We start from the raw sequence: 24,678 nt of genomic DNA, 5'->3' as shown, positions 1-24,678 counted from the left end.
TAATTTCTTCTAAAGCTAAACGGTCCCTTTTGGTGCAAAAATGTTCAATATTTAAGTACTTTTTTACTATAAACCATTGTTTCCGGTCAGCAGCAGTATGCACATTCACGTCACTAGAGGGCGAGTTTCGCGGTCACTCACATTGGCATGTTATAAACGTAATATCACGTTTCACGTTTTTCTCTTGGTTGAGAAATCCATGATAAGCACACAAATGCACAATTGTGAAAAACATACAGATACAAATGCAAATCTAAACCAAAACCAACAAAGGTTCTCTACAGCGTTCCTTCTACTTAGTTGTAAATAGTGCTGCTTTACCAGGAGTGTCGCATGTGCGTCTGTTCTCATGTGAACATGCCAACACGATTACGTCACACGCGCATACTGCTACTGACAGGAAGCGATGGTTTACAGTTTCTACGTACTTAAATATTGATCTTTTTCACACCAGTGATCGTTTCGCTTTAGACAACATTAATTTAACCGCTGGAGTCGTATGGAAGATGTTTTTGCTGCCTGTCTGTGATTTTTGGAGCTTCAAATGTCTGATCATCATCCACTTGCATTTTGAGGACATACTGAGCTGAGATATTTTCCTATTTTATTTCAAACGAGTTCAGCAGAAGAAAGAAAGTCATACACATCTGGGATGGCATGAGGGTGAGTAAATGAAAGACTGTTCATTTTTGGGTGAACTATCCCTTTAAATGTGCTAATTAGCGTTTCATTTTCATTCAGCTAATTGACTACAATATTGTCATACTGACAGAAATCTTACTTAAATGTGAGTCTTTTGTTATACAGTGTATAAAAAGCAACTTTAATGTGTTTTTATTAGTTACAGAGGTTAATAAACGTTTCAGATTCGATATTACAAAAAGTCTGTGGTGCCGTTTGGCGGGAGTTTGGTGCATCTCTCTGAACATATAGACAATGGTTGGTCTGCCATCTGCTGTTTGTAACTGGTAATGCACGTAGCTGAATATTAGGTGAAGAATATTTTAAAGAATATTTACGGGTTTAATACACGTTAAACTCTGTGAATGCCAAACAAAAAATTATTACGACTCATCTCTCAATTAATTAAAAACAAACCAAAAGCTTTTTGAAAGTTACGTGCTTACAATGGACTTCTACTTTAGAGGGCAACGTGCCTCATACTAAACCGTAAACTCCCATTGAAAGAGGATTTCTGTCAACACGTTTTTTAAATGCTAAAACAATCACTTTTAGAAGTACACTAGCATATTTAATAATAGCACACAGCAGATAATAGGCATGGATTAAAACTCCATAAAAAATAAAATAAAAAATAAAAAATTTAAAAAAAGAAAATTATTACCAATAATAATTTTACCAAATGTTAATTTTCGTGGGCATTTTGTACCTTTATGAGGGTATATTTTGTAATCATAAAGTGTATATATATATATATATATATATATATATATATATATATATATAATGTCATCATTTCAGTTCATATACTTTAATATATTATTTACATAGTTCTCCATCCGAATAATTTGATTACTTCTTGCCCATAAAATTAAACTAATACTTTTTCCATAATATATATAACTAGACGTCTAGACCTAGAATAGAATATTAAGAAATACATCAGATGTTACAAATAAAAAAACAAAACAGAGGAATTCATTACGGGGACATTTTTTGTGCTCACATTTGTAATTTTGGGGGGCATTTTTGCCCCAAGCCCCCTTTAATTTCTGACCCTAGAATGAACTGTTTATTTTATATGAAGTATATTTTATATGTAGAAACAAAATATTTCTGCCACTTTAAATGATTTAAATAAAAAAATAAAAAGTAAATGACTGGCAATTGAAATTATGATGTTTATATTTTTCAGTATATGAAAATAAAGTAATTATACATATAAAAAAATAACAACTATTGATTAAAAAATAATCAAATCAACATCAGCAATAATAACCCAGTTTAAAATATTGCTACTGCTTGTTTTAATGTGATTCCTTTCTTGTGATCACATATCAGCTGAGGAATTAAGACTTGGAGGCTTTTTCTGTGAGATAAACAGCTTTATACAATCATCTGTGATGAAAACAAAAAGAGAAAAACTTAAATGCAGAGCTCAGAAAGTCAAACAACACTCATGATTTTCAGAGCATGTGACTGGTGCAAAAGGGAAGTGACATAGAAATAAAAAGCATCAACTTTCTAATAATTAAATAGGGATGAACAGTCCTCTGATCGTTTATACGGTTTCCTTCATATATTAGTTTGAGATCAGCACTGTGACCAGGAAACTGATATTAAAAAAAGTGATCAAAAACATTTTCGTTTTATTAATTTGACACTTTTTTTAATGTTTCAAAATCAAACAAAACAATTAGGGATAAAATAAAATCGGGTTTGGGACAGCCACCCCTAAAAATTTGGTCCATTCAGCACAAATATCAGCACGGCACAGCAAAAGCCTTAATACAAATAAGACGATGATCTATCTGGTTGTATTAATGATGTAGGCCAACCATAATCAAATTAAATGAAAAATGATATGCTCATCTTTTTTTTCTTCCTGTTGCTATTCCAACATTTAATAGGGCTCATAAAGCCCCATGGCAGTTTCAACTACACCAGTTTTTACTGGAAGCGATATTAAATACACAAAATGTATCCAAATACAAAACATTCAGAACAAGAGTACAATCCAGCAGCACACAGCCACGGCAGTGTTGAGTTAACGCAAATGATCTGGAATGTATTGATATGTTTTTCTCTGGGGTTGATATTCCTCGTTTTCAAATAAGGGAAGGGGGTTAAAAAAAGGTGTCAACAATGAAAAACATTCAAGAAAGCTGAGTTCACATTCATGTCACACTAAAGCTATAAGGGTAAGTATAAAAAGAATAATTAAGTGTAAAGGAATAGTTCACCCAAAATGAAAATTGTCATACTTTATTCACCCTCATGTCATTATAAACAAGTATGACTTACTTTCTTCTGTCGAGCACCAAAGACATTTAGCAGAATGTTCACAGTGCTCTTTTCGATACAATTTAATTGAACCCTTTAAGCTCAGGTGTTTCAGTGGCATACCCAAAATTAAAGGCTTATAACTCGACAAAAAACCAAGGAGGGTCAAGTGTTTGGTATTATTGTAAAGAAAACTAAAAACTAAATAAAATAAAATTATGATATAGATTATGATGACTCTCGCCTAAGAAACCTCTGGGGGTAAAAATTGAGCCAAAACAAAAAATTACTTTTTTCTTATTTTTCTTATTTGACATCATATATGTCTATGTGTAATTAAGATGGCTCTAAAAAATGTATTTGTTTGTTCCCAATCATGTCAACTGTATATGAGAAATATTTTGTGTTGATACGACAAAGCAATCAAAAGTTATAGCTTTACAAAGTCATTTATCATAGTGTCCAAAAACGTCTCCATGTGTCCAAAAGCCTCTCCAAACAAATAAAACATAATAATTGTACATAAGAACTAATTACACATACAAACACAACAATGACTAAAGGTTTGTATAGCATGGAGACCTGATTTTAGTAATGAGATTTCACAGAATGAAAACCTCGAGTCTGCATCGAGTTTGTCATTTACATGGCGCCATCTCCTGGTGGCTATATGTAACGTTGTGCTTCGTGTGGAATATCTAGTGATCTATGCATCCGATTACCTTATGTGACTTGATTGAAAGATAATCACAAGCTAAAAGTATGTGATATTTTTTGTTCTGTTTATTTTTCGTGAATTTATAAGTGAAAACGCGGCATATAAGCAACAGCAACATAATTGTCCAAGACATATACTTAGCTATTACTCACTATATATTTGTCTGTGAGTAACAAATAGGCTGGTTGTATTCTACCCTTTGAAAGCTTTCCAACAGCTTATGACACATGGCAGTTTGATCAGTTTTTTTCAGATGCTTTTACTGATTGCAATATGTACAGTGCAAGATTTTTTTATATAAATTATCAAAATGGAACACTTCTGATTTGTCTGCAAATTTCAAAGCACTTGTTCAGTTAAGGTCATAATGCCTACATGCATTGTAAAGTAGAGCTTCTAAGCTTTCAAACGATACTTATTTTGTGTTGGTCAAACCTGCAGTTATTAATATTTTGTTGATTATTTTTTTCTCGCGGCCCGCCGCTTAAAGGGTTAATGAAAACAGACAGTGTTGAGATCCAAAAATGACAAAAAAAGCAACATTAAAATACTACAAAAGTTTGAATATTTTCAATATGTGCAATCGCAAATGAGATTTCAGATCTACTACAGAGAGGAAGATTTTTAGTGAATAACAAAGAATAACAAAAAAAAAATGATTTGCAGAAAGCAATTATATTTTTTTTCAGAAGGCTTGAAAATGCTTTTATGGAGCTTTTTTTGTCATTTTTGGAGCTTGACAGAATCAGTCACCATCCACATTCATTGAATGGAAAAGAGCAGTGAGACCATTTTTCAAAACATCTCCTTTCATGTTTCATGGAAGTCAGTCAGTCATTGGGGTTTGGAACAATATGAGGGTGAGTAAATGAAGACAGAATTTTTATTTTCGAGTAAATTATTCCTTTAAGATTGTCTGTAGGGGGATGTAACCATTCAAGTGGAAAATCAGTTTTGTGTCCTCCTCTCTTTCATAATGTCATCAGAAATCAAACTTGAGATTTCTCAGAAGGAAAACCATCAAGTTAAAGCCCCCAGATATTTTTTCCAGAAGCGTCAATGTCATACAATTGGTATTTTCTTCTCCAAAACATCATAAAACCTTCCTCATTCTTTTAGTCATAACTTCCAGCACATTTTTAAAGCAGATTTGCACATAGTGGTCACATTCATATGTTTAAGTGTGTATGAGAGTGCACTTTTGTGTAACATGCCCTTTCAAAACATGCCTGTGTGTTTGTGTGAGTATATGCATAACCAGTTCATTCAAAATAGTGCCACACGTTTGACATGACATGAACGGGCACACTGTGTCAAACCAAACAGAAGAGACAAATGTGTAAATATGATAAAGATAGAGCAAAGGTATACGTTTCAATTTAATATAGAGGGTTTCAACAAAAAAAATGGGTAACGCTGTCATACATGTCATGTGATAATGCTTGAGGCGATTCGAGACAGCAAGGACATCTGAAGAAAGCTGTTTCACAACACAATGTTTGTTCATTCATGCTGCACTTCGATGGTCTGTATAAAAGTCTTTTTTTTTTTTTTACAGTTAAAAAGAGTATTCTAATATCGAAAGTCCTTTGGGTTTGTTTTCCTCATTTTTGCTCAATTCCTCATTTGTAAGTCGCTTTGGATAAAAGTGTCTGCTAAATGAATACATGTAAAATAAATGTAAATTTTTACAGTTAATAACTCAACTTTGCATTTGCCCGACCACTTCTTTGTGTCCAGAGCGAATCAAAGTGGCGCCACTGTCCAAACAACCGAGTTTACATTCGCACTTTCTTCTATGAATCCAGTTTGTCTTTTTTGCCTTTCCTTGTTTTCCTTGTTGGGTCTGTGTGGTGTTCGTTTTGTGAGGAAGTATTTTCTTAAGTAAAACAGTGTACAACATATACTTCTAAGTGCTTTCGGTGTCTTTTTAAATGGTAGAAAGTCTTCCTTTGCTCTGAATGCTTCATAATCTTCTAGAGAGGTCACAGGAAGTGGTTGCAGTACATATTTGATCAGGCTGAAGTGCAAAGGTCAACATTCACTCCAAGCCGAACGTGCTGGTCTCCTCCACTGCAGTGAGCATCTTCTCGTACAGCATGGAGAACGAGGGATACGGGGGGAGATCTAAGCGATTGAAACACGTGTGAGCCCTATAAGCACAAATAAAGACACAAAACCCAGTATTGATAAGACACTTTTTTTAATGCAGCATGCAACACTATGTTTCATCTACAAGACAAAGGCCATTTTCATCTGACTGCATTCAATCTTGTGGAGTAAATAACCAATGCAGTCCAAAAACGGTTGAAAGACATACACTATTCCCTTAAGTCTCACAAACCTTGTTAATTTGCATGTTTACCATTTAGTTTAAAAGAGTAACTAACTTTTTTTTTCTACCCCTTTATCCGCCAGCCCATAGTCAAATGAGAAAATTTGGAAGCACAGAATTATCCAGAATGTCACTGTATTGTGTAGCATTAAGATCTCTCTTCACTGAAATCACGGGAATAGTAAAACCTGTAAACTAGAAGTGGGTGTCCACATACTTTTGGTCATATAGTGTAGCATTTGGCTCACCTTACAGTTCTCGGCTTATTTCAGGTTACATAAAATAAAATTTTGAACGTGTGATCATTTTGTGTGTGAGGTAAAATTGTGAACGTGCAAGTCGTTTTGTCTGTATGTGGGGTAAAATTGTGAATGTGCAAGTGTTTTGTGTGTATGTGAGGTAAAATTGTGAATGTGCAAGTGTTTTGCGTATATGTGAGGTAAAATTGTGAATGTGCGATCATTTTGTTTGTATGTGGGGTAAAATTGTGAATGTGCAAGTGTTTTGTGTGTATGTGAGGTAAAATTGTGAATGTGCAAGTGTTTTGTGTATATGTGAGGTAAAATTGTGAATGTGCAAGTGTTTTGTGTATATGTGAGGTAAAATTGTGAATGTGCAAGTGTTTTGTGTATATGTGAGGTAAAATTGTGAATGTGCGATCATTGTGTTTGTATGTGAGGTAAAATTGTGAATGTGCAAGTGTTTTGTGTGTATGTGAGGTAAAATTGTGAATGTGCGATCATTGTGTTTGTATGTGAGGTAAAATTGTGAGGTAAAATTGTGAATGTGCGATCATTGTGTTTGTATGTGAGGTAAAATTGTGAATGTGTGAGTGTTTTGTGTATATGTGAGGTAAAATTGTGAACGTGCAATCATTTTGTGTGTATGTGGGGTAAAATTGTGAATGTGCAAGTGTTTTGTGTGTATGTGAGGTAAAATTGTGAATGTGCAAGTGTTTTGCGTATATGTGAGGTAAAATTGTGAATGTGCGATCATTTTGTTTGTATGTGAGGTAAAATTGTGAATGTGCAAGTGTTTTGTGTGTATGTGAGGTAAAATTGTGAATGTGCAAGTGTTTTGTGTATATGTGAGGTAAAATTGTGAATGTGCAAGTGTTTTGTGTATATGTGAGGTAAAATTGTGAATGTGCAAGTGTTTTGTGTATATGTGAGGTAAAATTGTGAATGTGCAAGTGTTTTGTGTATATGTGAGGTAAAATTGTGAATGTGCAAGTGTTTTGTGTGTATGTGAGGTAAAATTGTGAATGTGTGAGTGTTTTGTGTGTATGTGAGGTAAAATTGTGAATGTGTGAGTGTTTTGTTTGTATGTGAGGTAAAATTGTGAATGTGCAAGTGTTTTGTGTGTATGTGAGGTAAAATTGTGAATGTGTGAGTGTTTTGTGTGTATGTGAGGTAAAATTGTGAATGTGTGAGTGTTTTGTGTGTATGTGAGGTAAAATTGTGAATGTGTGAGTGTTTTGTGTGTATGTGAGGTAAAATTGTGAATGTGTGAGTGTTTTGTTTGTATGTGAGGTAAATTGTGAATGTGCAAGTGTTTTGTGTGTATGTGAGGTAAAATTGTGAATGTGCAAGTGTTTTGTGTGTATGCGAGGTAAAATTGTGAATGTGCGATCATTTTGTTTGTGAGGTAAATTGTGAATGTGCAAGTGTTTTGCGTATATGTGAGGTAAAATTGTGAATGTGCGATCATTTTGTTTGTGAGGTAAAATTGTGAATGTGCAAGTGTTTTGTGTGTATGTGAGGTAAAATTGTGAATGTGCAAGTGTTTTGTGTATATGTGAGGTAAAATTGTGAATGTGCAAGTGTTTTGTGTATATGTGAGGTAAAATTGTGAATGTGCGATCATTTTGTTTGTGAGGTAAATTGTGAATGTGCAAGTGTTTTGTGTGTATGTGAGGTAAAATTGTGAATGTGCGATCATTTTGTTTGTGAGGTAAATTGTGAATGTGCGATCATTTTGTTTGTATGTGAGGTAAAATTGTGAATGTGCAAGTGTTTTGTGTATATGTGAGGTAAAATTGTGAATGTGCGATCATTTTGTTTGTGAGGTAAATTGTGAATGTGCAAGTGTTTTGTGTGTATGTGAGGTAAAATTGTGAATGTGCGATCATTTTGTTTGTGAGGTAAATTGTGAATGTGCAAGTGTTTTGTGTGTATGTGAGGTAAAATTGTGAATGTGCGATCATTTTGTTTGTGAGGTAAATTGTGAATGTGCAAGTGTTTTGTGTGTATGTGAGGTAAAATTGTGAATGTGCAAGTGTTTTGCGTATATGTGAGGTAAAATTGTGAATGTGCAAGTGTTTTGCATATATGTGAGGTAAAATTGTGAATGTGCAAGTGTCTTGTGTATATGTGAGGTAAAATTGTGAATGTGCAAGTGTCTTGTGTGTATGTGAGGTAAAATTGTGAATGTGCGATCATTTTGTTTGTGAGCTAAATTGTGAATGTGCAAGTGTTTTGTGTATATGTGAGGTAAAATTGTGAATGTGCAAGTGTTTTGTGTGTATGTGAGGTAAAATTGTGAATGTGATCTTTTTCTGTGTGAGGTAAAAATTGTGAATGTGTGATTATATGTATACAAGGTTAAAATTATTTTGTGTGCAGGTAGGTAAAAATTGTAAATGTGTGATTATTTTATATGTATACAAGGTTAAAATTGTGAATATGCGATCATTCGGCGTATGCGAAGTAAAAAATTTGAATTTGCTAATATTTTGTGTGTATGAGGTAAAATTTCTGAATGTAAGAGCGTTTTGTGTATGGGAGGGACAATTTTTTCATTTGTGAGTATTTTGTGTGTATGAGGTTAAAATTGTGAACATGAGAGCATATTGTGTGTTTTGTGAGAGGTAAAGTTTAATTAAAGCCTATACAGCCCCACATAGGTTAGCTTGATCCTAGCTTGATCCTTTGCTTTATAAAACACAGAATGTTACTTTTACTTTAATATACAGCACAACCTGGAGTTAAAATACAGGTTCAGTTTACCTGGGCAGAGATGTGATTTTCCCCCACTTCTCTACACAGAAGCGCCGCGGTCCATTGCTGCCCCTGAGGGAGGCAAAACCCTCGTACGGGATACTGGAAGTCCCTGTCACAAACTGAAACAACATGGAGACATTTCAACCATGCCTAAACAACAAAGACTGTATTCGGTCTTACTAAAAGACCTTGTTCAACACTCACTTGAAGAAGTCTGAGTCTCTGCTCATTGTTGAATCGCTCCACTGCCGCCCAGAACCAGCGAATTACGATGTGGTTGTCATGGTAACCTGGATAGAGGAAAAACCAATAAACGTCTGTTCCAATAAAGCCAAAATATGACCAAATAATACTCCATAAAAGTGACCTAAATGGCAAATGGAAACATTAAAACACTACAGTCTATTAAGCAGATAACATTTCTATTGTTATCTGAAAACAGTGAAACAGATTCTGCACACCTCTAGTTACACTTACAAAATAGTACCATGGTATTTTTTATGGACATAATAACATAGTAACAATATAGTACCCTTGTACAGTACATTTCATGTTTTATAATACCATGTTTTTTTGGGCATTTCCCAAAGAATTCTTTGAAGTACCTTAGAGTACTATGTAAATACAATGGTATGTGAATATTTAATCATTCAGTACCATGGTATTACCATCTGATGCAATCATTTTACCATGGTACTGCCATAGTACTTTTTTCTATATATATGTATATATATATATATATATATATATATATATATATATATATATATATATATAAAGAAAACAAATGTTTTTTGTAACATCTTTTGACATCTACATTGCTTTAACAGCATCTTCCTTTTGACATGACAGGGGTGTAAAGGAGTTATTACTGGTGTAGTTAATATGCCAGCGGTCTGCTGTTACCTCCTCTGTACTCTGTGTTGTTTCTCCAGTCTCCCAGATCAATCTCTGCCGTTCCTGCGATCACCAGCTCCAGCTCTCGTGCATCAAACACCGACACCAGCCGCGCATCGACAACCTGCAGCACAAACCCACATCAGTCAATTCACAACACAACTACACAGCTCATAAAATATCTGCTACTAGTTCATTCAGGGAATTTGTGTATATTGTAATGCTAAATTTTGTTATGACATGCAATTCTTGTGTATGACAACAAAAATCACAAAATCTCAATTTTCTTTGCTATAACTGCAGTAAATGGGTCAACTAGAGTGGCATTTCCATCTCTCATTTCATACAAGGTCACATTAAATAATTTAGGATCTACCATTTTCCGACATGCTCTTTTGTCAGTGGTGTTAATTTAATCATATAATTACCAGGCCTATTGAAGAGTTTTGGTGAATTTCATATATACATACATACATACAAGTATTGATCCTAACTGACCTAAGACAGAGAATGTTTTCTACAATTTCTGCGAAGTCAAAAGTTTACATACGCCAAGTACATTTAAACTCAGTTTTTCACAATTTCTGACATTTAAACGTAGAAAACATTCCCTGTCTTAGGTCAGTTAGGATCACTATTTTAAGAATGTGAAATGTCAGAATAATAGTAGAGAGAATTATTTATTTCAGCTTTTATTTCTTTCATCACATTGCCAGTGGGTCAGAAGTTTACATACACTTTGTTAGTATTTGGTAGCATTGACTTTAAATTGTTTAACTTGGGTGAAATGCTTTGGGTAGCCTTCCACAAGATTCTCACAATAAGTTGTTGGAATTTTGGCCCATTCCTCCAGACAGAACTGGTGTAACTGAGTCAGATTTGTAGGCCTCCTTGCTCACACAAGCTTTTTCAGTTCTGCCCACAAATTGAGATTTCATTTGAGATTAGATTGAGGTCAGGGCTTTGTGATGGCCACTCCAATACCTTGACTTTGTTGTCCTTAAGCCATTCTGCCACAACTTTGGAGGTATGCTTGGGGTCATTGTCCATTTGGAAGACCCATTTGCGACCAAGATTTAACTTCCTGGCTAATGTCTTGAGATGTTGTTTCAATATATCCACACAATTTTCCTTCCTCATGATGCCAACTATTTTGTGAAGTGCACCAGTCCCTCCTGCGGCAAAGCGCCCTCACACCATGATGCTGCCACCCCCATGCTTCACGGTTGGGATGGTGTTCTTCAGCTTGCAAGCCTAACCCTTTTTCCTCCAAACATAACGATGGTCATTATGGCCAAAAAGTTCCATATTTGTTTCATCAGACCAGAGGACATTTCTCCAAAAAGTAAGATCTTTGTCCCCATGTGCACTTGCAAACTGTAGTTTGGGTTTTTTATGGCGGTTTTGGAGCAGTGGCTTCTTCCTTGTTGAGCAGCCTTTCAGGTTATGTCGTTACAGGACTCAATTTACTGTGGATATAGATACTTGTGTACCTGTTTCCTCCAGCATCTTCACAAGGTCCTTTGCTGTTATTCTGGGATTGATTTGCACTTTTCGCACCAAACTACGTTCATCTCTAGGAGACAGAATGCATCTCCTTCCTGAGTGATTTGATGGCTGCATGATCCCATGGTGTTTTTACTTGTATTGTTTAACTTACATTGTTATTGTACATTGTATATCGTCACTGTTTGTATCACCATTCTTACTTCAACTCTTTTGTGTAAATATTTGTAAATATTTTGAGTAAAGTAAAAGAATCACCATCAACGATACCTCTGTTTCTGCCTTAATCATTTCCAGCACTCAGTTATAGAAGTGAACCCATATATTGTATTTTTATTTATGAAACATTTCTCCATACCCCTAGTAACATCTGAGGGACGTAACACATACTATTGTTTGTACAGATGAACGTGGTACCTTCGGGTGTTTGGAAATTGCTCCCAAGGATGAACCAGACTTGTGGAGGTCCACACTTGTTTTCTGAGGTCTTGGCTGATTACTTTTGATTTTCCCATGATGTCAAGCAAAGAGGCACTGAGTTTGAAGGTAGGCCTTAAAATACATCCACAGGTACACCTCTAATTCAGTACATCTCCTATCAAATGCTAATTGGCTAATTGTCTAAAGGTCTGACATAATTTTCTGGAATTTTCCAAGCTGCTTAAAGGCACAGTTAACTTAGTGTATGTAAACTTCTGACACACTGGAACTGTCAATTATATAGTCAATTAAAAGTGAAACAATCTGTCTGTAAACAAATACTGGAAAAATTACTTGTGTCACGCACAAAGTAGATGTCCTAAACGACTTGCCAAAAAGTTTAATGCATTAATTTTTCTTAATCGTAATTAGTGCATTTACCGTTAATACAGCATAAACACTGGTGTGAAAAAAGTGTCTGGCCGGAGTAATTACACTGACGCACATGCCACAAACAGACACACAACAGCTTAAGAGCCCTTCTAACCAAGATTAATTTACAAGCTTAGCATAAAACAAAATAACGCGGCAGTCCTGTAGACATTCTATGGGCGTAATTTGTAACATGCTCGTTGACTGTTAAGCTCTCTTCAATGATAGAGCAAGGAGGTTGTTATCTCCATAAATTAAAAAATAATCTCTGACAGCGCTTCTCTGTCAGTGATAAAATGATGAAGAAAGAGCTCTTAGCAATATTTGATGTACAAAACAAGCCCAGATGGAACTTATCAAGTATTTTTCAACCTTTGTAAGGTACATTTTAATTACCACAGAAGCACACCAAATCTTAACTCTCACCAAAACGCAGAATGAAACATGTTTGTTTGCAAGCGCGTTTCATGGCGAGTTTAAAGCGGCGCTCGACGTTGGTGTTGACGCTCTGACACGAATCATGAACGCAGCTTTTCAATTCCTGTAACAAAGCACATAGCCACAGTCTACCGGCAGATTAATATTGTGGATGATGAGAGTTTAAGAGATTTAATGCACATTGCAATAAATATGCAACCTATGTGAGGACTAGTTCTTTCAATTAGTCAAACTCCCACATAGATTTTGGGAAACGTTTAATGTTACTTGAATTGGTGCTATTGTAGTGCGTTTCTATATTTATACTATGGAAGACTTTGTTTGGAAAATGTTAATAAAGCATTATATTGCTACATATTTTGTTTTCTTTCCTAAGATGGAAATAAATGAATTTTGTCAAGAAAAGAAGTATATGTAGTGTCAAATTTCAGCACTTTTAAAATCGGCAATAACAAAAAATGATGCTATTAATCCCGATTAAACATTTTAATAAACTAACAGCACTATATATATATATATATATATATATATATATATATATATATATATATATATATATATATATATATATATATCACACATAGTAAATGACAACTTAAAATTGCTAAAAAAATTACATTTAAAAACTTTAGTTTAGCATAATATTTGCCCAATTTTTAAAACTTGAACTTTAAAAATAAATAAAAAGAAATCTGTAAAAAAGAAAAGATGTTTGTGCATTTTAGAGAGTAAATTCTTTCTGGTTTCTGTTTAGTCATAAAGGAATTGTTAAATGTATTAATAAAAGGAGGAAATAACAAAATTGCACACAGTAATCCAGTAACCATGTTGCATATTAGCAATCGCATTTTCTCACAAAAAGACCAACACAATTTTTTTTATTGTACAGTGCACAGTAAATATGACATTAATAGTGCACTAGATTACATCTTGTAATTGATGAACACTGAATTTAATGTTGCTCTCTCGTGCAGATCCAGCGAGAACAGCAATCTCCTCATCGCTTCCAGTTTACACAGCCGGAATCACTACCTGCTTTTGTCACAGACCGACCTTTACACAACATTCGTGAGTCAGAAGTACCCGATTTTGATTCAAGATTATATAGCAAGTGCTTCAGAGGAAGATCAAAAAGCGATTTACAGGAAGAAATTGCTGGATTTGCACAAGTTTTTATCATTAGTTTACAAGTTAAAAGTTACAGGGAACTGTTAAGGAGAAATAGGGATAATGAAACATGAGTGCACTTTTAACATCATGCATGTCTGCTGAGCCTGTGGTTCTGTTTAAATGAGATGTTGTTGCAAGCCAGTCTATTAGTGTGATAACAGGATGGCACGTTACAATAAAACAAACTGTTATTGGTCATTTAAATGTCTTAGATGACTCCTTCAAATGCAAACAGGTGGTTCTCAGCGCTGTCGTGGCTTAGTAATTGGACAAAAAATGAAAATGTATTTATCGGCCAATTATTGACCATCGGCATATCTTTTATAAGCATGAAAATGCTGATATGAAAAACCAATGGTTGATTTATTAATTAGTAACACACTTTGTAAAAACTCTGAATTTAAATGCACAATCCAGAAATTATAATAGCCACAATAAGAAGTAAGGTTGGCACTCCTCAGAACATATAAAATGTCATTTTTATTCTCTCTCGTTATTATGTTAATGCAGAAAGCCTGCTATAAACGGCATTAACCTATAGGTTACATGATGAGGAAAACCATCCAAAACGCTTTGAAACCAGCAGACTTTGACTTCGGAGATATCGGCATGATATCCATTAATGCTGTACGATTGATTGAATTAAGACTGAAATCGCAATATGGCCTTGCATGATTATTAGGGTGACCATACGTCCACTTTTTCCCGGACATGTCCTCTTTTTCGGACCTGAAAAAAGCGTCCGGTCGGGATTTCAAAATTGCTTCTAAATGTCCGGGATTTGGCTTTGTCTTCATATCGATAAGCTCTCTACAGATAGGACTATCATACATTCTGTATATCTGATACAGCAACTCATTTTGGAGAAGTGACATCAGCATTTACAAACAAAAATGTTGGTGATAAGATTATGTAAACTATGGCAAGTTTCTGTAAGGCAGCACAGTTATTGCATTTCGTTCTATTATGATTTTATAGGATAAAAAAAAAAAAAAATTATATTAGTAAGACCTCTTGCAAAAGCATTTGCCAACAGATTGCAGACTAAAAGCTTCCTGAGTGTTGATTAGATTTGAGTACCTCATAAAAGCCTCGTATGAGACTTTCGGTCTGCTGGACGACTCCTCTCTCAATACGCCATTTCACCATGCGCTCAATGTACTCCTTCTTATTCTTCTCTGACACAGGGATGTTCGCGCCACCCGGCTTCAACTCCCGCTCTGTTATCTAACATAAAAACACACAGATTTTTAGAACTGTTTCATATGTGTGCTTAAAAACTTTTAAAACACTTCAAGGAACCATATCATGAAAAACTATGGAAGTACATTAATGACAAATGTCAGGTACAAAAAAACATAAAATGATGAATTGAACTAATTGAAAGATAAATGCATTGCATTAACAGTGGCTTGGATTTTGGGGTACTGCAATTGACTATGGTTGCATATTTAAGTGGTACATTCTTCATTACAAAAATGTACCTTCCAATGTTCAGCTCCAATTTTTTTTTTCATCTTTATTTTTTGACAGGTAATATTCAGTCTATTATGTTTTGCTTTACAACTTCGAATCTAAAATTTCAGTGGTTCAAATTCAGTCGGAAATTCAACCATGCACATCCTGGCATTGCAGGGAAAGCAGTAGAGTGTCGATGCAAAATCTTTACTTGCTGCTACAATGCTTCACCACAAAGTGGTGACTTGAATGTTATTGTTTTCATTGTTTTAGCATGTTAAATGAATCTTTCTTCTGTATTTTAAGCATAATGCAGTTTATGTTTATTTATTTATATTGCATTTCAATCAGATGAGGACCAACAAATTTAAACTCAAACTGCAATTTATGTTGTTATATATATTTGGTCGCCAGTGTATGCATCCCCAGTCACTGCACTTAACCCGGGAGGATATAACTCAACTTTAAAGATGATTAACCCCTTACACCCTGAAGGCATTTTTAAGGATTTAATGCTTAAATGGCATACCCAAAAGTAAGAGCTTATAACTCTAGGGGTCAAATGCATGGTATCAATTTTTAGAAAACCATAATTTGAAAAAATATCTATTTTCATCATGCTCAGAGACTGTCAAAATAAAACACTGCTAATAAAACACAAAACATGAGCGCTAAAAATACACTTCATCATGTTTGACATTATACCTTTTAGACAGTGTGTATGGAAGGTCATTAAATTAACTTTGGTGTTGTTCTCCAACATGTCAACAATACCAGGAAATAGTACAATGCAAGTTGATAGTACAATGCAATCCAAAGATATAGCATTTGAAACCATGGTTCCCAGGGTGGACTTTTATTCACCAAAGTGTCCAAAAACACCTCCAAGCAGGTTTTGTTGAACACTAAAACAGAACAACTGAAAACTATGAATGCAAAAATAAATATATATATATATATATATATATATATATATATATATATATATATATATATATATATATAAAAATCCTTAAAATTATGTCAACTAAAGCCCTATTCGGACAACAATTGTTTCTCAGGGTGACGTCTGTACGCATGTTTCGTCACCCGCATCACCTCAGTTGCGCCGCTTGTGCACTCTCTCCTAAGCGCACGCAAGGAGATATAGAAGCCGCACATATCAAGGACAGTAAAGATAGAAATGGTTTCTTTATGTTTTATCTATTAAAATGACGGACATAATTTGGAATTATCTGTCAGTGTTTAAAATGTGGAGGTGGAAATTAAACCTTTTAAATAAGATAGACATTAACCTGGCAACTTTTCTGGGACTAGCCTACGTATAAATGAGTAGTCATGCAAGCCCTGTGTATAAATGTATTTAGTAAACGTTTCTACATTAAAATGTGATATATTATAATTTGATAAAATTGCTGCCATAATAATGGACCATTTCAAAAGTTTACGTGATCTGGCTCTCGTTTTTCTTTCCCTTCTACTTACGAGTTCCCACTTACTATGTTGGAGCGACAAAGTAATTTTATTATTGTGAATTATTAAAAAAAATTATTTTACACAATCCTCCAACTTTCACAACTGTCCATTACCGCCAGAGCTGTTACCATGCGCAGCACAAAAATACGGCACTTAGCAGTGGTCAAAAAGGATTTCCAAAACGGCTTTTGGATTATCAACTCAGAGATGTGGATTTGGATGGTAATTAAATTACCGCACGACCTTGGTGTTTGTCAAAAAACAGTAGGTAATCTGGCCGGGAATTTTCTCGTGGGAGGTGGGAGAAAAACACAGACATTTCAGATCTGGGTGGCAATAAAATCACTGACTACCCCCTGTAAATGCTGGAATTGCCTCATGTCCCCATGTAAAATAATAACCATCCGAATAGGGCTTAAGTCCATAATCATAAAATTCAGATCACTTTGGCTTCCTATTTCATCACTTCATAAAATGTGCGTTGAGCAACCTCTTGCACGCTCTGGGTCTGCTTACTCCACCTACGACACGGGTCCATTCCAAATATGGATTCTAACACTCTCTAGACAGCCAATGAGGATGATCTAACACGTCTATGACGCGAGCAGTCTGCTGCAAGTTGTGATATTCCACTATTTATATCATGTTTATTTTTCATAAAGTTATAAAACAAAATGTGACAATGATTCTGTTTCCTCTGTTTATCATATATGTGCATTTCACACGTTAATACTCACAGTAGTTTAGTCTCTGAATGAAACAAATTTGCTCGTTATATTCTACTAATCAAGACCTTTCAATAGATATATGACACATGGCTGTGTGATCTTTTGATCTTTTTACTGGTTCTGAATATGATTGTTGTTATCGCAAATTTGCGAATTATGAAAATGGAACAGTTCTACTTTATCAGCAAATTTAAAAGCAGTATCTGAGAATTGGTCAGATCAGCTATATTTATTGTAAAAATGAGAGTCTACACTTTAAAACGACACCTATTTTGTGCAATCAACCAACTGGTTGTTGAGTAATACCATTATATATTCTCTTTTCACAATCAGCGTCCCCACTCGGCCCAGAACTGGGCCGCTCCGAGTGTAAGAGGTTAAACCAGGTATTCTTGAGTAATCAGACTCTTGGCTGAAATAATGCTTTAATGAATAAAAACAAGAAAAATTTCCTTCAATCTCTCGATAAAGCAAGAAACACTGAAGAAACAGTTTAAAATGACTTCATTCTCAAGTTCAATTAAGTTAGTTAAATTGATTTATAAAAACTGACAACCATTCATTGACAACAACGCAGATGAAACTTCGATAATGCTACTAATCGGAGCAAATCGTAATGACACGCATATTGTAAATATAAAGGTTTATTTGGTGAGGACCTTTCCCTGTCGTTCTTGGTCTTCATCAACACCCAAATGCACCACCTCTTATTGAATTAGTGCTGATGATTTTTTTGTGAGGAATGTTTTCAGCTGAAATATTCACCTCTTAAATATACAACCATATTCAATTGCAGTCCCAAAAATGCAGGCTTTTTGGTACCAAAGACATTTGTTATTAATATAGTTCCATAGAAAACAGGATTTCTCTTGCTCATTTGAAATAAAAACAGTTTGATGTGCTATGTAGATATTCTTTAACATTCCAAAATGCACAACCCTATAAACTAATCAGCAAAAACAGGTCATTCATAAATCGTCTTGTCAATGATGTAACAATATAGATATGTTTACATATGTAATGAACCCCTGGTATATGGAAGCCATTTACATATAGAAGTCTTAAATGTACAGTACCAAAACAGCCTGTTTAATTGTGTCAGAGAAAGTGTGGAAAATGGTTGTGTAAAACTAAACCATGAATTTTGGTGCAAGAAATCTTCACTAACATTACAAGTGAAGACACACTGACCTGTCCGAAGACTTCCTCGTTGACGGTAAAAGTGAGGTCCAGCATGTCCTTGATGTCATTATCCTTCATCCACTGAAGACTCTGATGAAACTCTTCATCCAGATATTCTAAATCACTCAGATCACACTGACTACACACACAGACCAATGACAAGAAAGTGTTTGAAAAGTGTGGATCCAGCGCCCGTCCATTTCTTTACTTTTGGGTAAAACATTTCATATTTAATGCCAAAATTGTTGCAATGAATTGATAAAAATCTATCTAAAGTTAAATCAAACTTGTTGCCACTTTTATTGATAGTTACAGTAAACAGAGGATAAGAAATGTTGGAGAGAACAGAACTGGGAAATGATGCCAAGGCCAAGGCTCAATGTCAAATTGTTTTATTTTTTTGAAGTTACTACCAGAAGAAATACTTTAAGTGTCAAAACAGTCAGGTTTTTGGTATCCTCAGTAGTGACTGTGACTCACATTCGCAGTAGACCTTTGTAGAAGGGTCGAGTGAAGAAGGCATCCAACAAGTATTGGTGGATGAGAGCGAGACCCAGAATACGCCCACTAAAGCGAAACCTGAGAACACAACATGATCGAATAACATTCAATACTGATTAAATTCCTACTTGTTTTAATGAATCTAACTTCATATGTGGCCAAGAAACTGTAACTAAAGTCTGCACTTACCACTCATGATGGTTGTCGACGAAGGCAGACATGGGGCTGATCTGGACGGTGTAGGTGTCATTGGCTGAATACTCAAACAGACCGTAGTATGGGTTAAAAAGCTCCCGAGACACCAGGAAGAAGAACTCACGTGATGGGCCACTGTAATCCAGTCTGAACAGGAGAATCAATGTATGGTGATACATTTTCTTAAAATAAGCTTGAAATTCTGCTTCAACAAGTCTACTAAGATATATTGGATAGGTTTGCGTCAAAAAGGATCATTTTTAACGAATAGGGTACAAAATAGGGCCTAAACCTCGTAAAGTCCTTTGTAATTCTTTGTCAACAAATGGTTAGTTAAAGGATGTGCTTAACCTTCAAAAAATGTTGATTGTTCACTTCAGGATGTCAAACAAAAAATTATATGAGCTGTTTCTTTTTATATGAACCCTGTTACCAATATTTGGGACATGTTTGAAGGAATAGTTCACCCAAAATGAAAGTTCTTTAATCATTTACTCACATTCATGCCATCCCAGATGTTTATGACTTTATTTGTTTATTTTTTATATATATTTCTGTCATAGCTCTTTCCGTTTCTCCGTGTTTTTGACGGTAGCTTCTCACCTTTGGAAAATCAGGTCGCTATGTGACCCAGTGTTATTATTAAACTGCAAAAGACTGCTATTTAATGAAATAAATATGAAGTCTGTATGTGCTGCGCACTACATAGTGAATTAGTGCTCTGCTCGCTGTCATCTGCTACAAACAGAGCGTGCAATGCTCATGATAATGTTTAAGAACTCCTTGGTATGAGAAGCCGGCATTACATTTACATTCAAAACATACTTTGCAGCGCACAACACATGCAAGCTATATATTTATCTAACTGAATAGCAGCCTTTGTTTTAATTTGTGTGCTGAATGTTTACGCAATAACATTCGTACGTCAGATGATTTCATTTTTTTGTATCGAGCATTTTTACGAGCACGAGTACATGAGCGTATCGGACATCCCTTAGTTTTTGGGCGTTAAAATTAGATAATGATGAAGCTTTTTTTTAAATACAATTGAAAATCATATCAATTCAACAATATCGAAATGTACTTTGTATGATTACAATTTTTGCGTATAGTTAGGGTCAGGACCACAGGCCAAAATCACCATTTTCAGCAGGGGAATAGACATTTAATGTGTTTGAAACTAGCTGCTTTTCATGCTAGATGCATTTTTTGTTATATTATAGCTTATCTACCATATCTAAAAAAACAAGAGATTCGTGCCTCTAATCCTTAACAAAAAAGTAATGACACCAAAAGTGCCAACTATTCTATGCATGTTTCTAAATGCCATCCAGTATGAAGTTTAGTTATCTTTGAAAACTGACCCCTCCTCTCCAACAAAGCTGACGTAGAGTTTACTTCTCTGTAGATCTTTGCGAGAGTAGCACATAATCTGATTGAAGGCGTCCTCCAACAGGTGGTCTCTCCGGATTATCAACCTATTACAGGAATAACAAGTCATGTGTGTGAATATGTGCTTTTGTATTACAAAACACAACTTAAATATACGGAACAAGTGCTTACTTGACTTTGCCTGGACCCTGTCCGTAGCCTTTAGTCTCCAGTTTGCGATAGAAATTCCGAAGTTTGGCTTCAAAGTCTCGTTTGTATGGTGCAGGGGCCCGTGCATTGGCTCGTTGTGTACCTGAGAGGTAGACATAATGGTGACAATACAGTTCAGCTAAAAATAAAGCAACTTTTATTTCTGCATCGCAGGAAACTTGTTGTCAAATAGAGATTATTTGAACAATTCTAGCTTTCTTTAGTCTAATTTTCTAATCTTAATGCCCCTATTTAATTTATAAAATATTGCTAATATCTGTGTATATAAACAATTATTTAAAATATAGGTACAGTACAGCTAAATATTTCATATGACACAAAAATGAAGTCAGTGTGAAATACCAATTTAAGGAATATTTCACCCCAAAATTAAAATTCTGTAGACATTTATGCACTCATATTGTTCCAAACCAAAATTTACTGTATGTCATCATTCAATTAAAATCTCGCCCTCTAATGTCAGCTAATCTTCTCCTTTTGTGTTCCATGGAAGAAAGCAGGGGTGCGTCTCAATCAGCTCCCTAGTTCAGTAATCAGGGAACTGACCAGGGAGTCAGCCATTTTTAGGGCTGTCCCAATCACCAAATCGTTCAAATGCACTTAAACATTCGCTCCCTAAAAATTCCCACAATGCACCGTAAAATCCAGGGAAAATCGTAGCTCACTAGGTTCCCTTACCAGAAGCGTCGTCATGTCTTCTGAAGCCTTAGATGAGCACAAGTGTAAAATGATGAAGTCAAAGCTGGGAAATATCTTCAATTCATAATGCTAATGAAAGGGAAACAATAGCTGTGTCCCAAATGATGCACTATACACTACACACTTACAACATACACTATACACATACATAGCCATGTAGTGTATGAATTTTCAAATTGTAGCATCGTCCCAAATGAACACTTAATGTTTTTCTACTACACGAAAGCATTCGCCTTTAAACAGCTGACAGAAGTAACGTTTCCAACTCGTGCGATGTGTTGCCGCTAGCTTTAGTGCGTTAGCCATCCTCTGTTCAACACTTGTAACTCAAAAAACGTACATATTCACAGAGCGTGGGATGATGGTAAAGCATTCAACTTACATTTGTAAGGTGCTGTCGTCATCAAGTTCAATAGTTGTTACATTCTTTAACAATTTACATTTGTTTTGGCAGACCAGCAACGTAGCCAGTTAACTACATACGGCAAGCCGTGTGCAGTGAGTGCACCAACATTCCAACATAAGTGTCCAACATTCTTCCGTTTGGCCACTCTGCCATAAAGCCCAGATCAGTGGAGTGTTACACTGATGGTTGTCCTGCTGCAAGTTTCTCCCATCTCCATACATGATCTCTGGAGTTCAACCAGAGTGACCATCGGGTTCTTGGTCACCTCTCTTACCAAGGCCCTTCTCCTCCGATTGCTCAGTTCTAGGAAGAGTTCTGGTTGTTCCAAACGTCTACCATTTAAGAATTATGGAGGAACCTTCAATGCAGCCTAAATTTCTTTTGTAGCCTTCCCCAGATCTGTGCCTCGACACAATCCTGTCTCTGAGCTCTGCAGGCAGTTCCTTTGACCTCATGGTTTGGTTTTTGCTCTGATATGAATTTTCAGCTGTGAGACCTTATATAGACAGGTGTGTGCTTTTCCAAATCATGTCCAATCAATTGAATTTGCCACAGGTGGACTTCCATTAAAGTGAAGAAACATCTCAAAGATGATCCAGAAGAATGGGATGCACTTGAGCTAAATTTCAAGTGACATAACAAAGGGCCTGAATACTTTTGTCAATGTGATATTTCAGTTTTTTCTTTTTAATACATTTTCAGTTATCAAAATTATGGTTTTTGCTTTGTCATTATGGGGTATGGAGTGTAGATTGATGTGAAACAAAATGTGAAAAAACGAAGGGGTCTGAATACTTTCTGAATGCACTGTAAGTGTCCCAATGTTGAGTGGATGAACACCCTTGTCAGTGCCTGAATTTGTGTTCATGATATACTGATTCACGACACAGGGAGCTAGGGAGCGAGATGAGACCATAAGTCATATGTCTGGATTTGGAATAACATGAGTCTGAATAAATGATGACAGAATTTCCACTTTTCAATGGACAATTTTTCCCCAATCTTTCTAAACAATGGTTACAGGACAGTTAAATATAGTATATAATATGGGCCAAACATTATGTACTTTATGAAGCTTGAGATTTTGGACTCCAATTGAGCCAAAAAAGCCATTGTAGAATTTGCAGAATCCCCTTCAACCAGTGCAAGGCTAATTTTCACAGCAACTGAAGTCAGATCATGCTGAGTTAGATCACGAGTCCCTCACTGTGATGTCCCCCACTCTCCAAGCAGACTTGTGAAAACTGAGTGTCAGTATGACCACTAAAAACCAACCCGCAGGGATTAACCAAAAACCTTGGACTCCAACTACACATCAAATTCCACAAAGCGGATTTGTTCCTTTTGGCATCTAACTCAAAAAAACACCCAGGAAAGCTGGTCGACTGCGTGGTAAGCATTACACTTAAACAGAGCCAATGTTTTTGTAAGGCTGGTTAAGAGAAGCAAACATGCTGTGAAATTTGCAAGATTTTTCATTATCCCAGTACACTAAATTCTGTTACTGATAAGGTAGCCAATAATGGTGCACAAAACCAAAAACCGATAATGATTATTTTAATTTAGACTCTGTTTTGGAATAATTGAACAAATTCTGAATGTTATTATTAGAGGTACACCAAAACCACTTTTTCTGTAACTACACATTTCATTATAAAGTAGAGAGAGATGATTAGAGACTTCTCTACTTTAAAACCCTCTGGCTTTTGTTTTGCTGGAACATTCCAGAAAGAACTTTGAACTGCGTTAAAACAGTAGGTTCACAATTCATGTGTGCGCATGCTATTAGTGTATCAACAAGTAAGCAGTGCTTATTCACTAAAGTGTGCTGCGTATACAGACTGTATATTTACTTATTAAATGCATCCTTTGCGAGTCACAAAACTATTATATGGCTTCAAGAGACTTTGAATATAATGCACGAGTCAAACGGACTACTTAAATGGTGCTTTTATGCTTCATTAATGTCATATTGGAGCTTAATAGTAACGGCTATGACACACAATAACACACATTACCGTAGCACTGGAAAACGCTCTTCGTAATGCGCTAATGACCAAGAGAGCGATCACTTGTGTATGTGGACTTTAATATGCAACATAAACAATCCTTTTATTACATGTGAGTGTTTCTGTTACCGAATTTTAAAGTAACAGTTTCTGTTCAAATTTTCCAGCCTTTTTTCCTCTTTTGTCCGAAAACTGAAAATAGCAATATATGCCACTTTCTGACAAAAATGTTCAGCAGCCGAATTTTCGGTGCATTCCTAGTAGTCAATCTAACTATTTATTTTGTGACCAAGTTAGCTTGATGTTTCTGCATAATTTCAGTAACTTTTTGCTTGTGTCATCTAGGACTTGCAGTGACATAGGACCATGTGGCTTGGATGTAGAATCATTTAAAATTAATAGTTTTCAGTCACAGATGCCATTGTAGAAATTCCCTATTTACAGTCAGCCATGATTCATTTAATTAAAGAGTGAAAGTGTCCAATAACAGGACAGTTACTGAGATAAGAGAGTAGTATTTGACCAGTCATGTGATTCAAA

The 24,678-nt window shown here is 35.4% G+C and overlaps 1 protein-coding gene and 1 long non-coding RNA gene across 3 annotated transcripts in view; one reads left to right on the top strand and one right to left on the bottom strand.

The window, feature by feature from the left end:
* Window positions 1-2,554: 2,554 nt before the first annotated feature.
* Window positions 2,555-24,678, bottom strand: part of hecw2b (HECT, C2 and WW domain containing E3 ubiquitin protein ligase 2b) — a 94,334-nt gene continuing 72,210 nt past the window's right edge. For both annotated transcript variants that reach the window (XM_051702767.1, XM_051702769.1), the window contains exons 21-30: window positions 20,986-21,106; window positions 20,787-20,900; window positions 19,417-19,569; window positions 19,207-19,305; window positions 18,736-18,865; window positions 14,963-15,109; window positions 9,926-10,040; window positions 9,224-9,309; window positions 9,026-9,138; window positions 2,555-5,835 (exon numbers count right to left, since the gene is read on the bottom strand). In XM_051702767.1, the coding sequence (XP_051558727.1) occupies window positions 5,724-5,835; window positions 9,026-9,138; window positions 9,224-9,309; window positions 9,926-10,040; window positions 14,963-15,109; window positions 18,736-18,865; window positions 19,207-19,305; window positions 19,417-19,569; window positions 20,787-20,900; window positions 20,986-21,106 (1,190 nt within the window). In that variant the 3' untranslated portion in view covers window positions 2,555-5,723. The remainder of the gene's footprint in view (window positions 5,836-9,025; window positions 9,139-9,223; window positions 9,310-9,925; window positions 10,041-14,962; window positions 15,110-18,735; window positions 18,866-19,206; window positions 19,306-19,416; window positions 19,570-20,786; window positions 20,901-20,985; window positions 21,107-24,678) is intronic.
* Window positions 6,905-8,336, top strand: LOC127443823 (uncharacterized). The gene is made up of 3 exons (XR_007897708.1): window positions 6,905-6,949; window positions 7,110-7,269; window positions 7,740-8,336. It is a non-coding gene; the product is annotated as an uncharacterized LOC127443823 (long non-coding RNA).

The sequence above is a fragment of the Myxocyprinus asiaticus genome, chromosome 7, assembly GCF_019703515.2.
Source record: "Myxocyprinus asiaticus isolate MX2 ecotype Aquarium Trade chromosome 7, UBuf_Myxa_2, whole genome shotgun sequence".
Lineage (NCBI taxonomy): Eukaryota > Metazoa > Chordata > Actinopteri > Cypriniformes > Catostomidae > Myxocyprinus > Myxocyprinus asiaticus.
The sequence above is the reverse complement of the archived record's forward strand: the minus strand, read 5'-3'. Positions and strand labels throughout refer to the sequence as shown.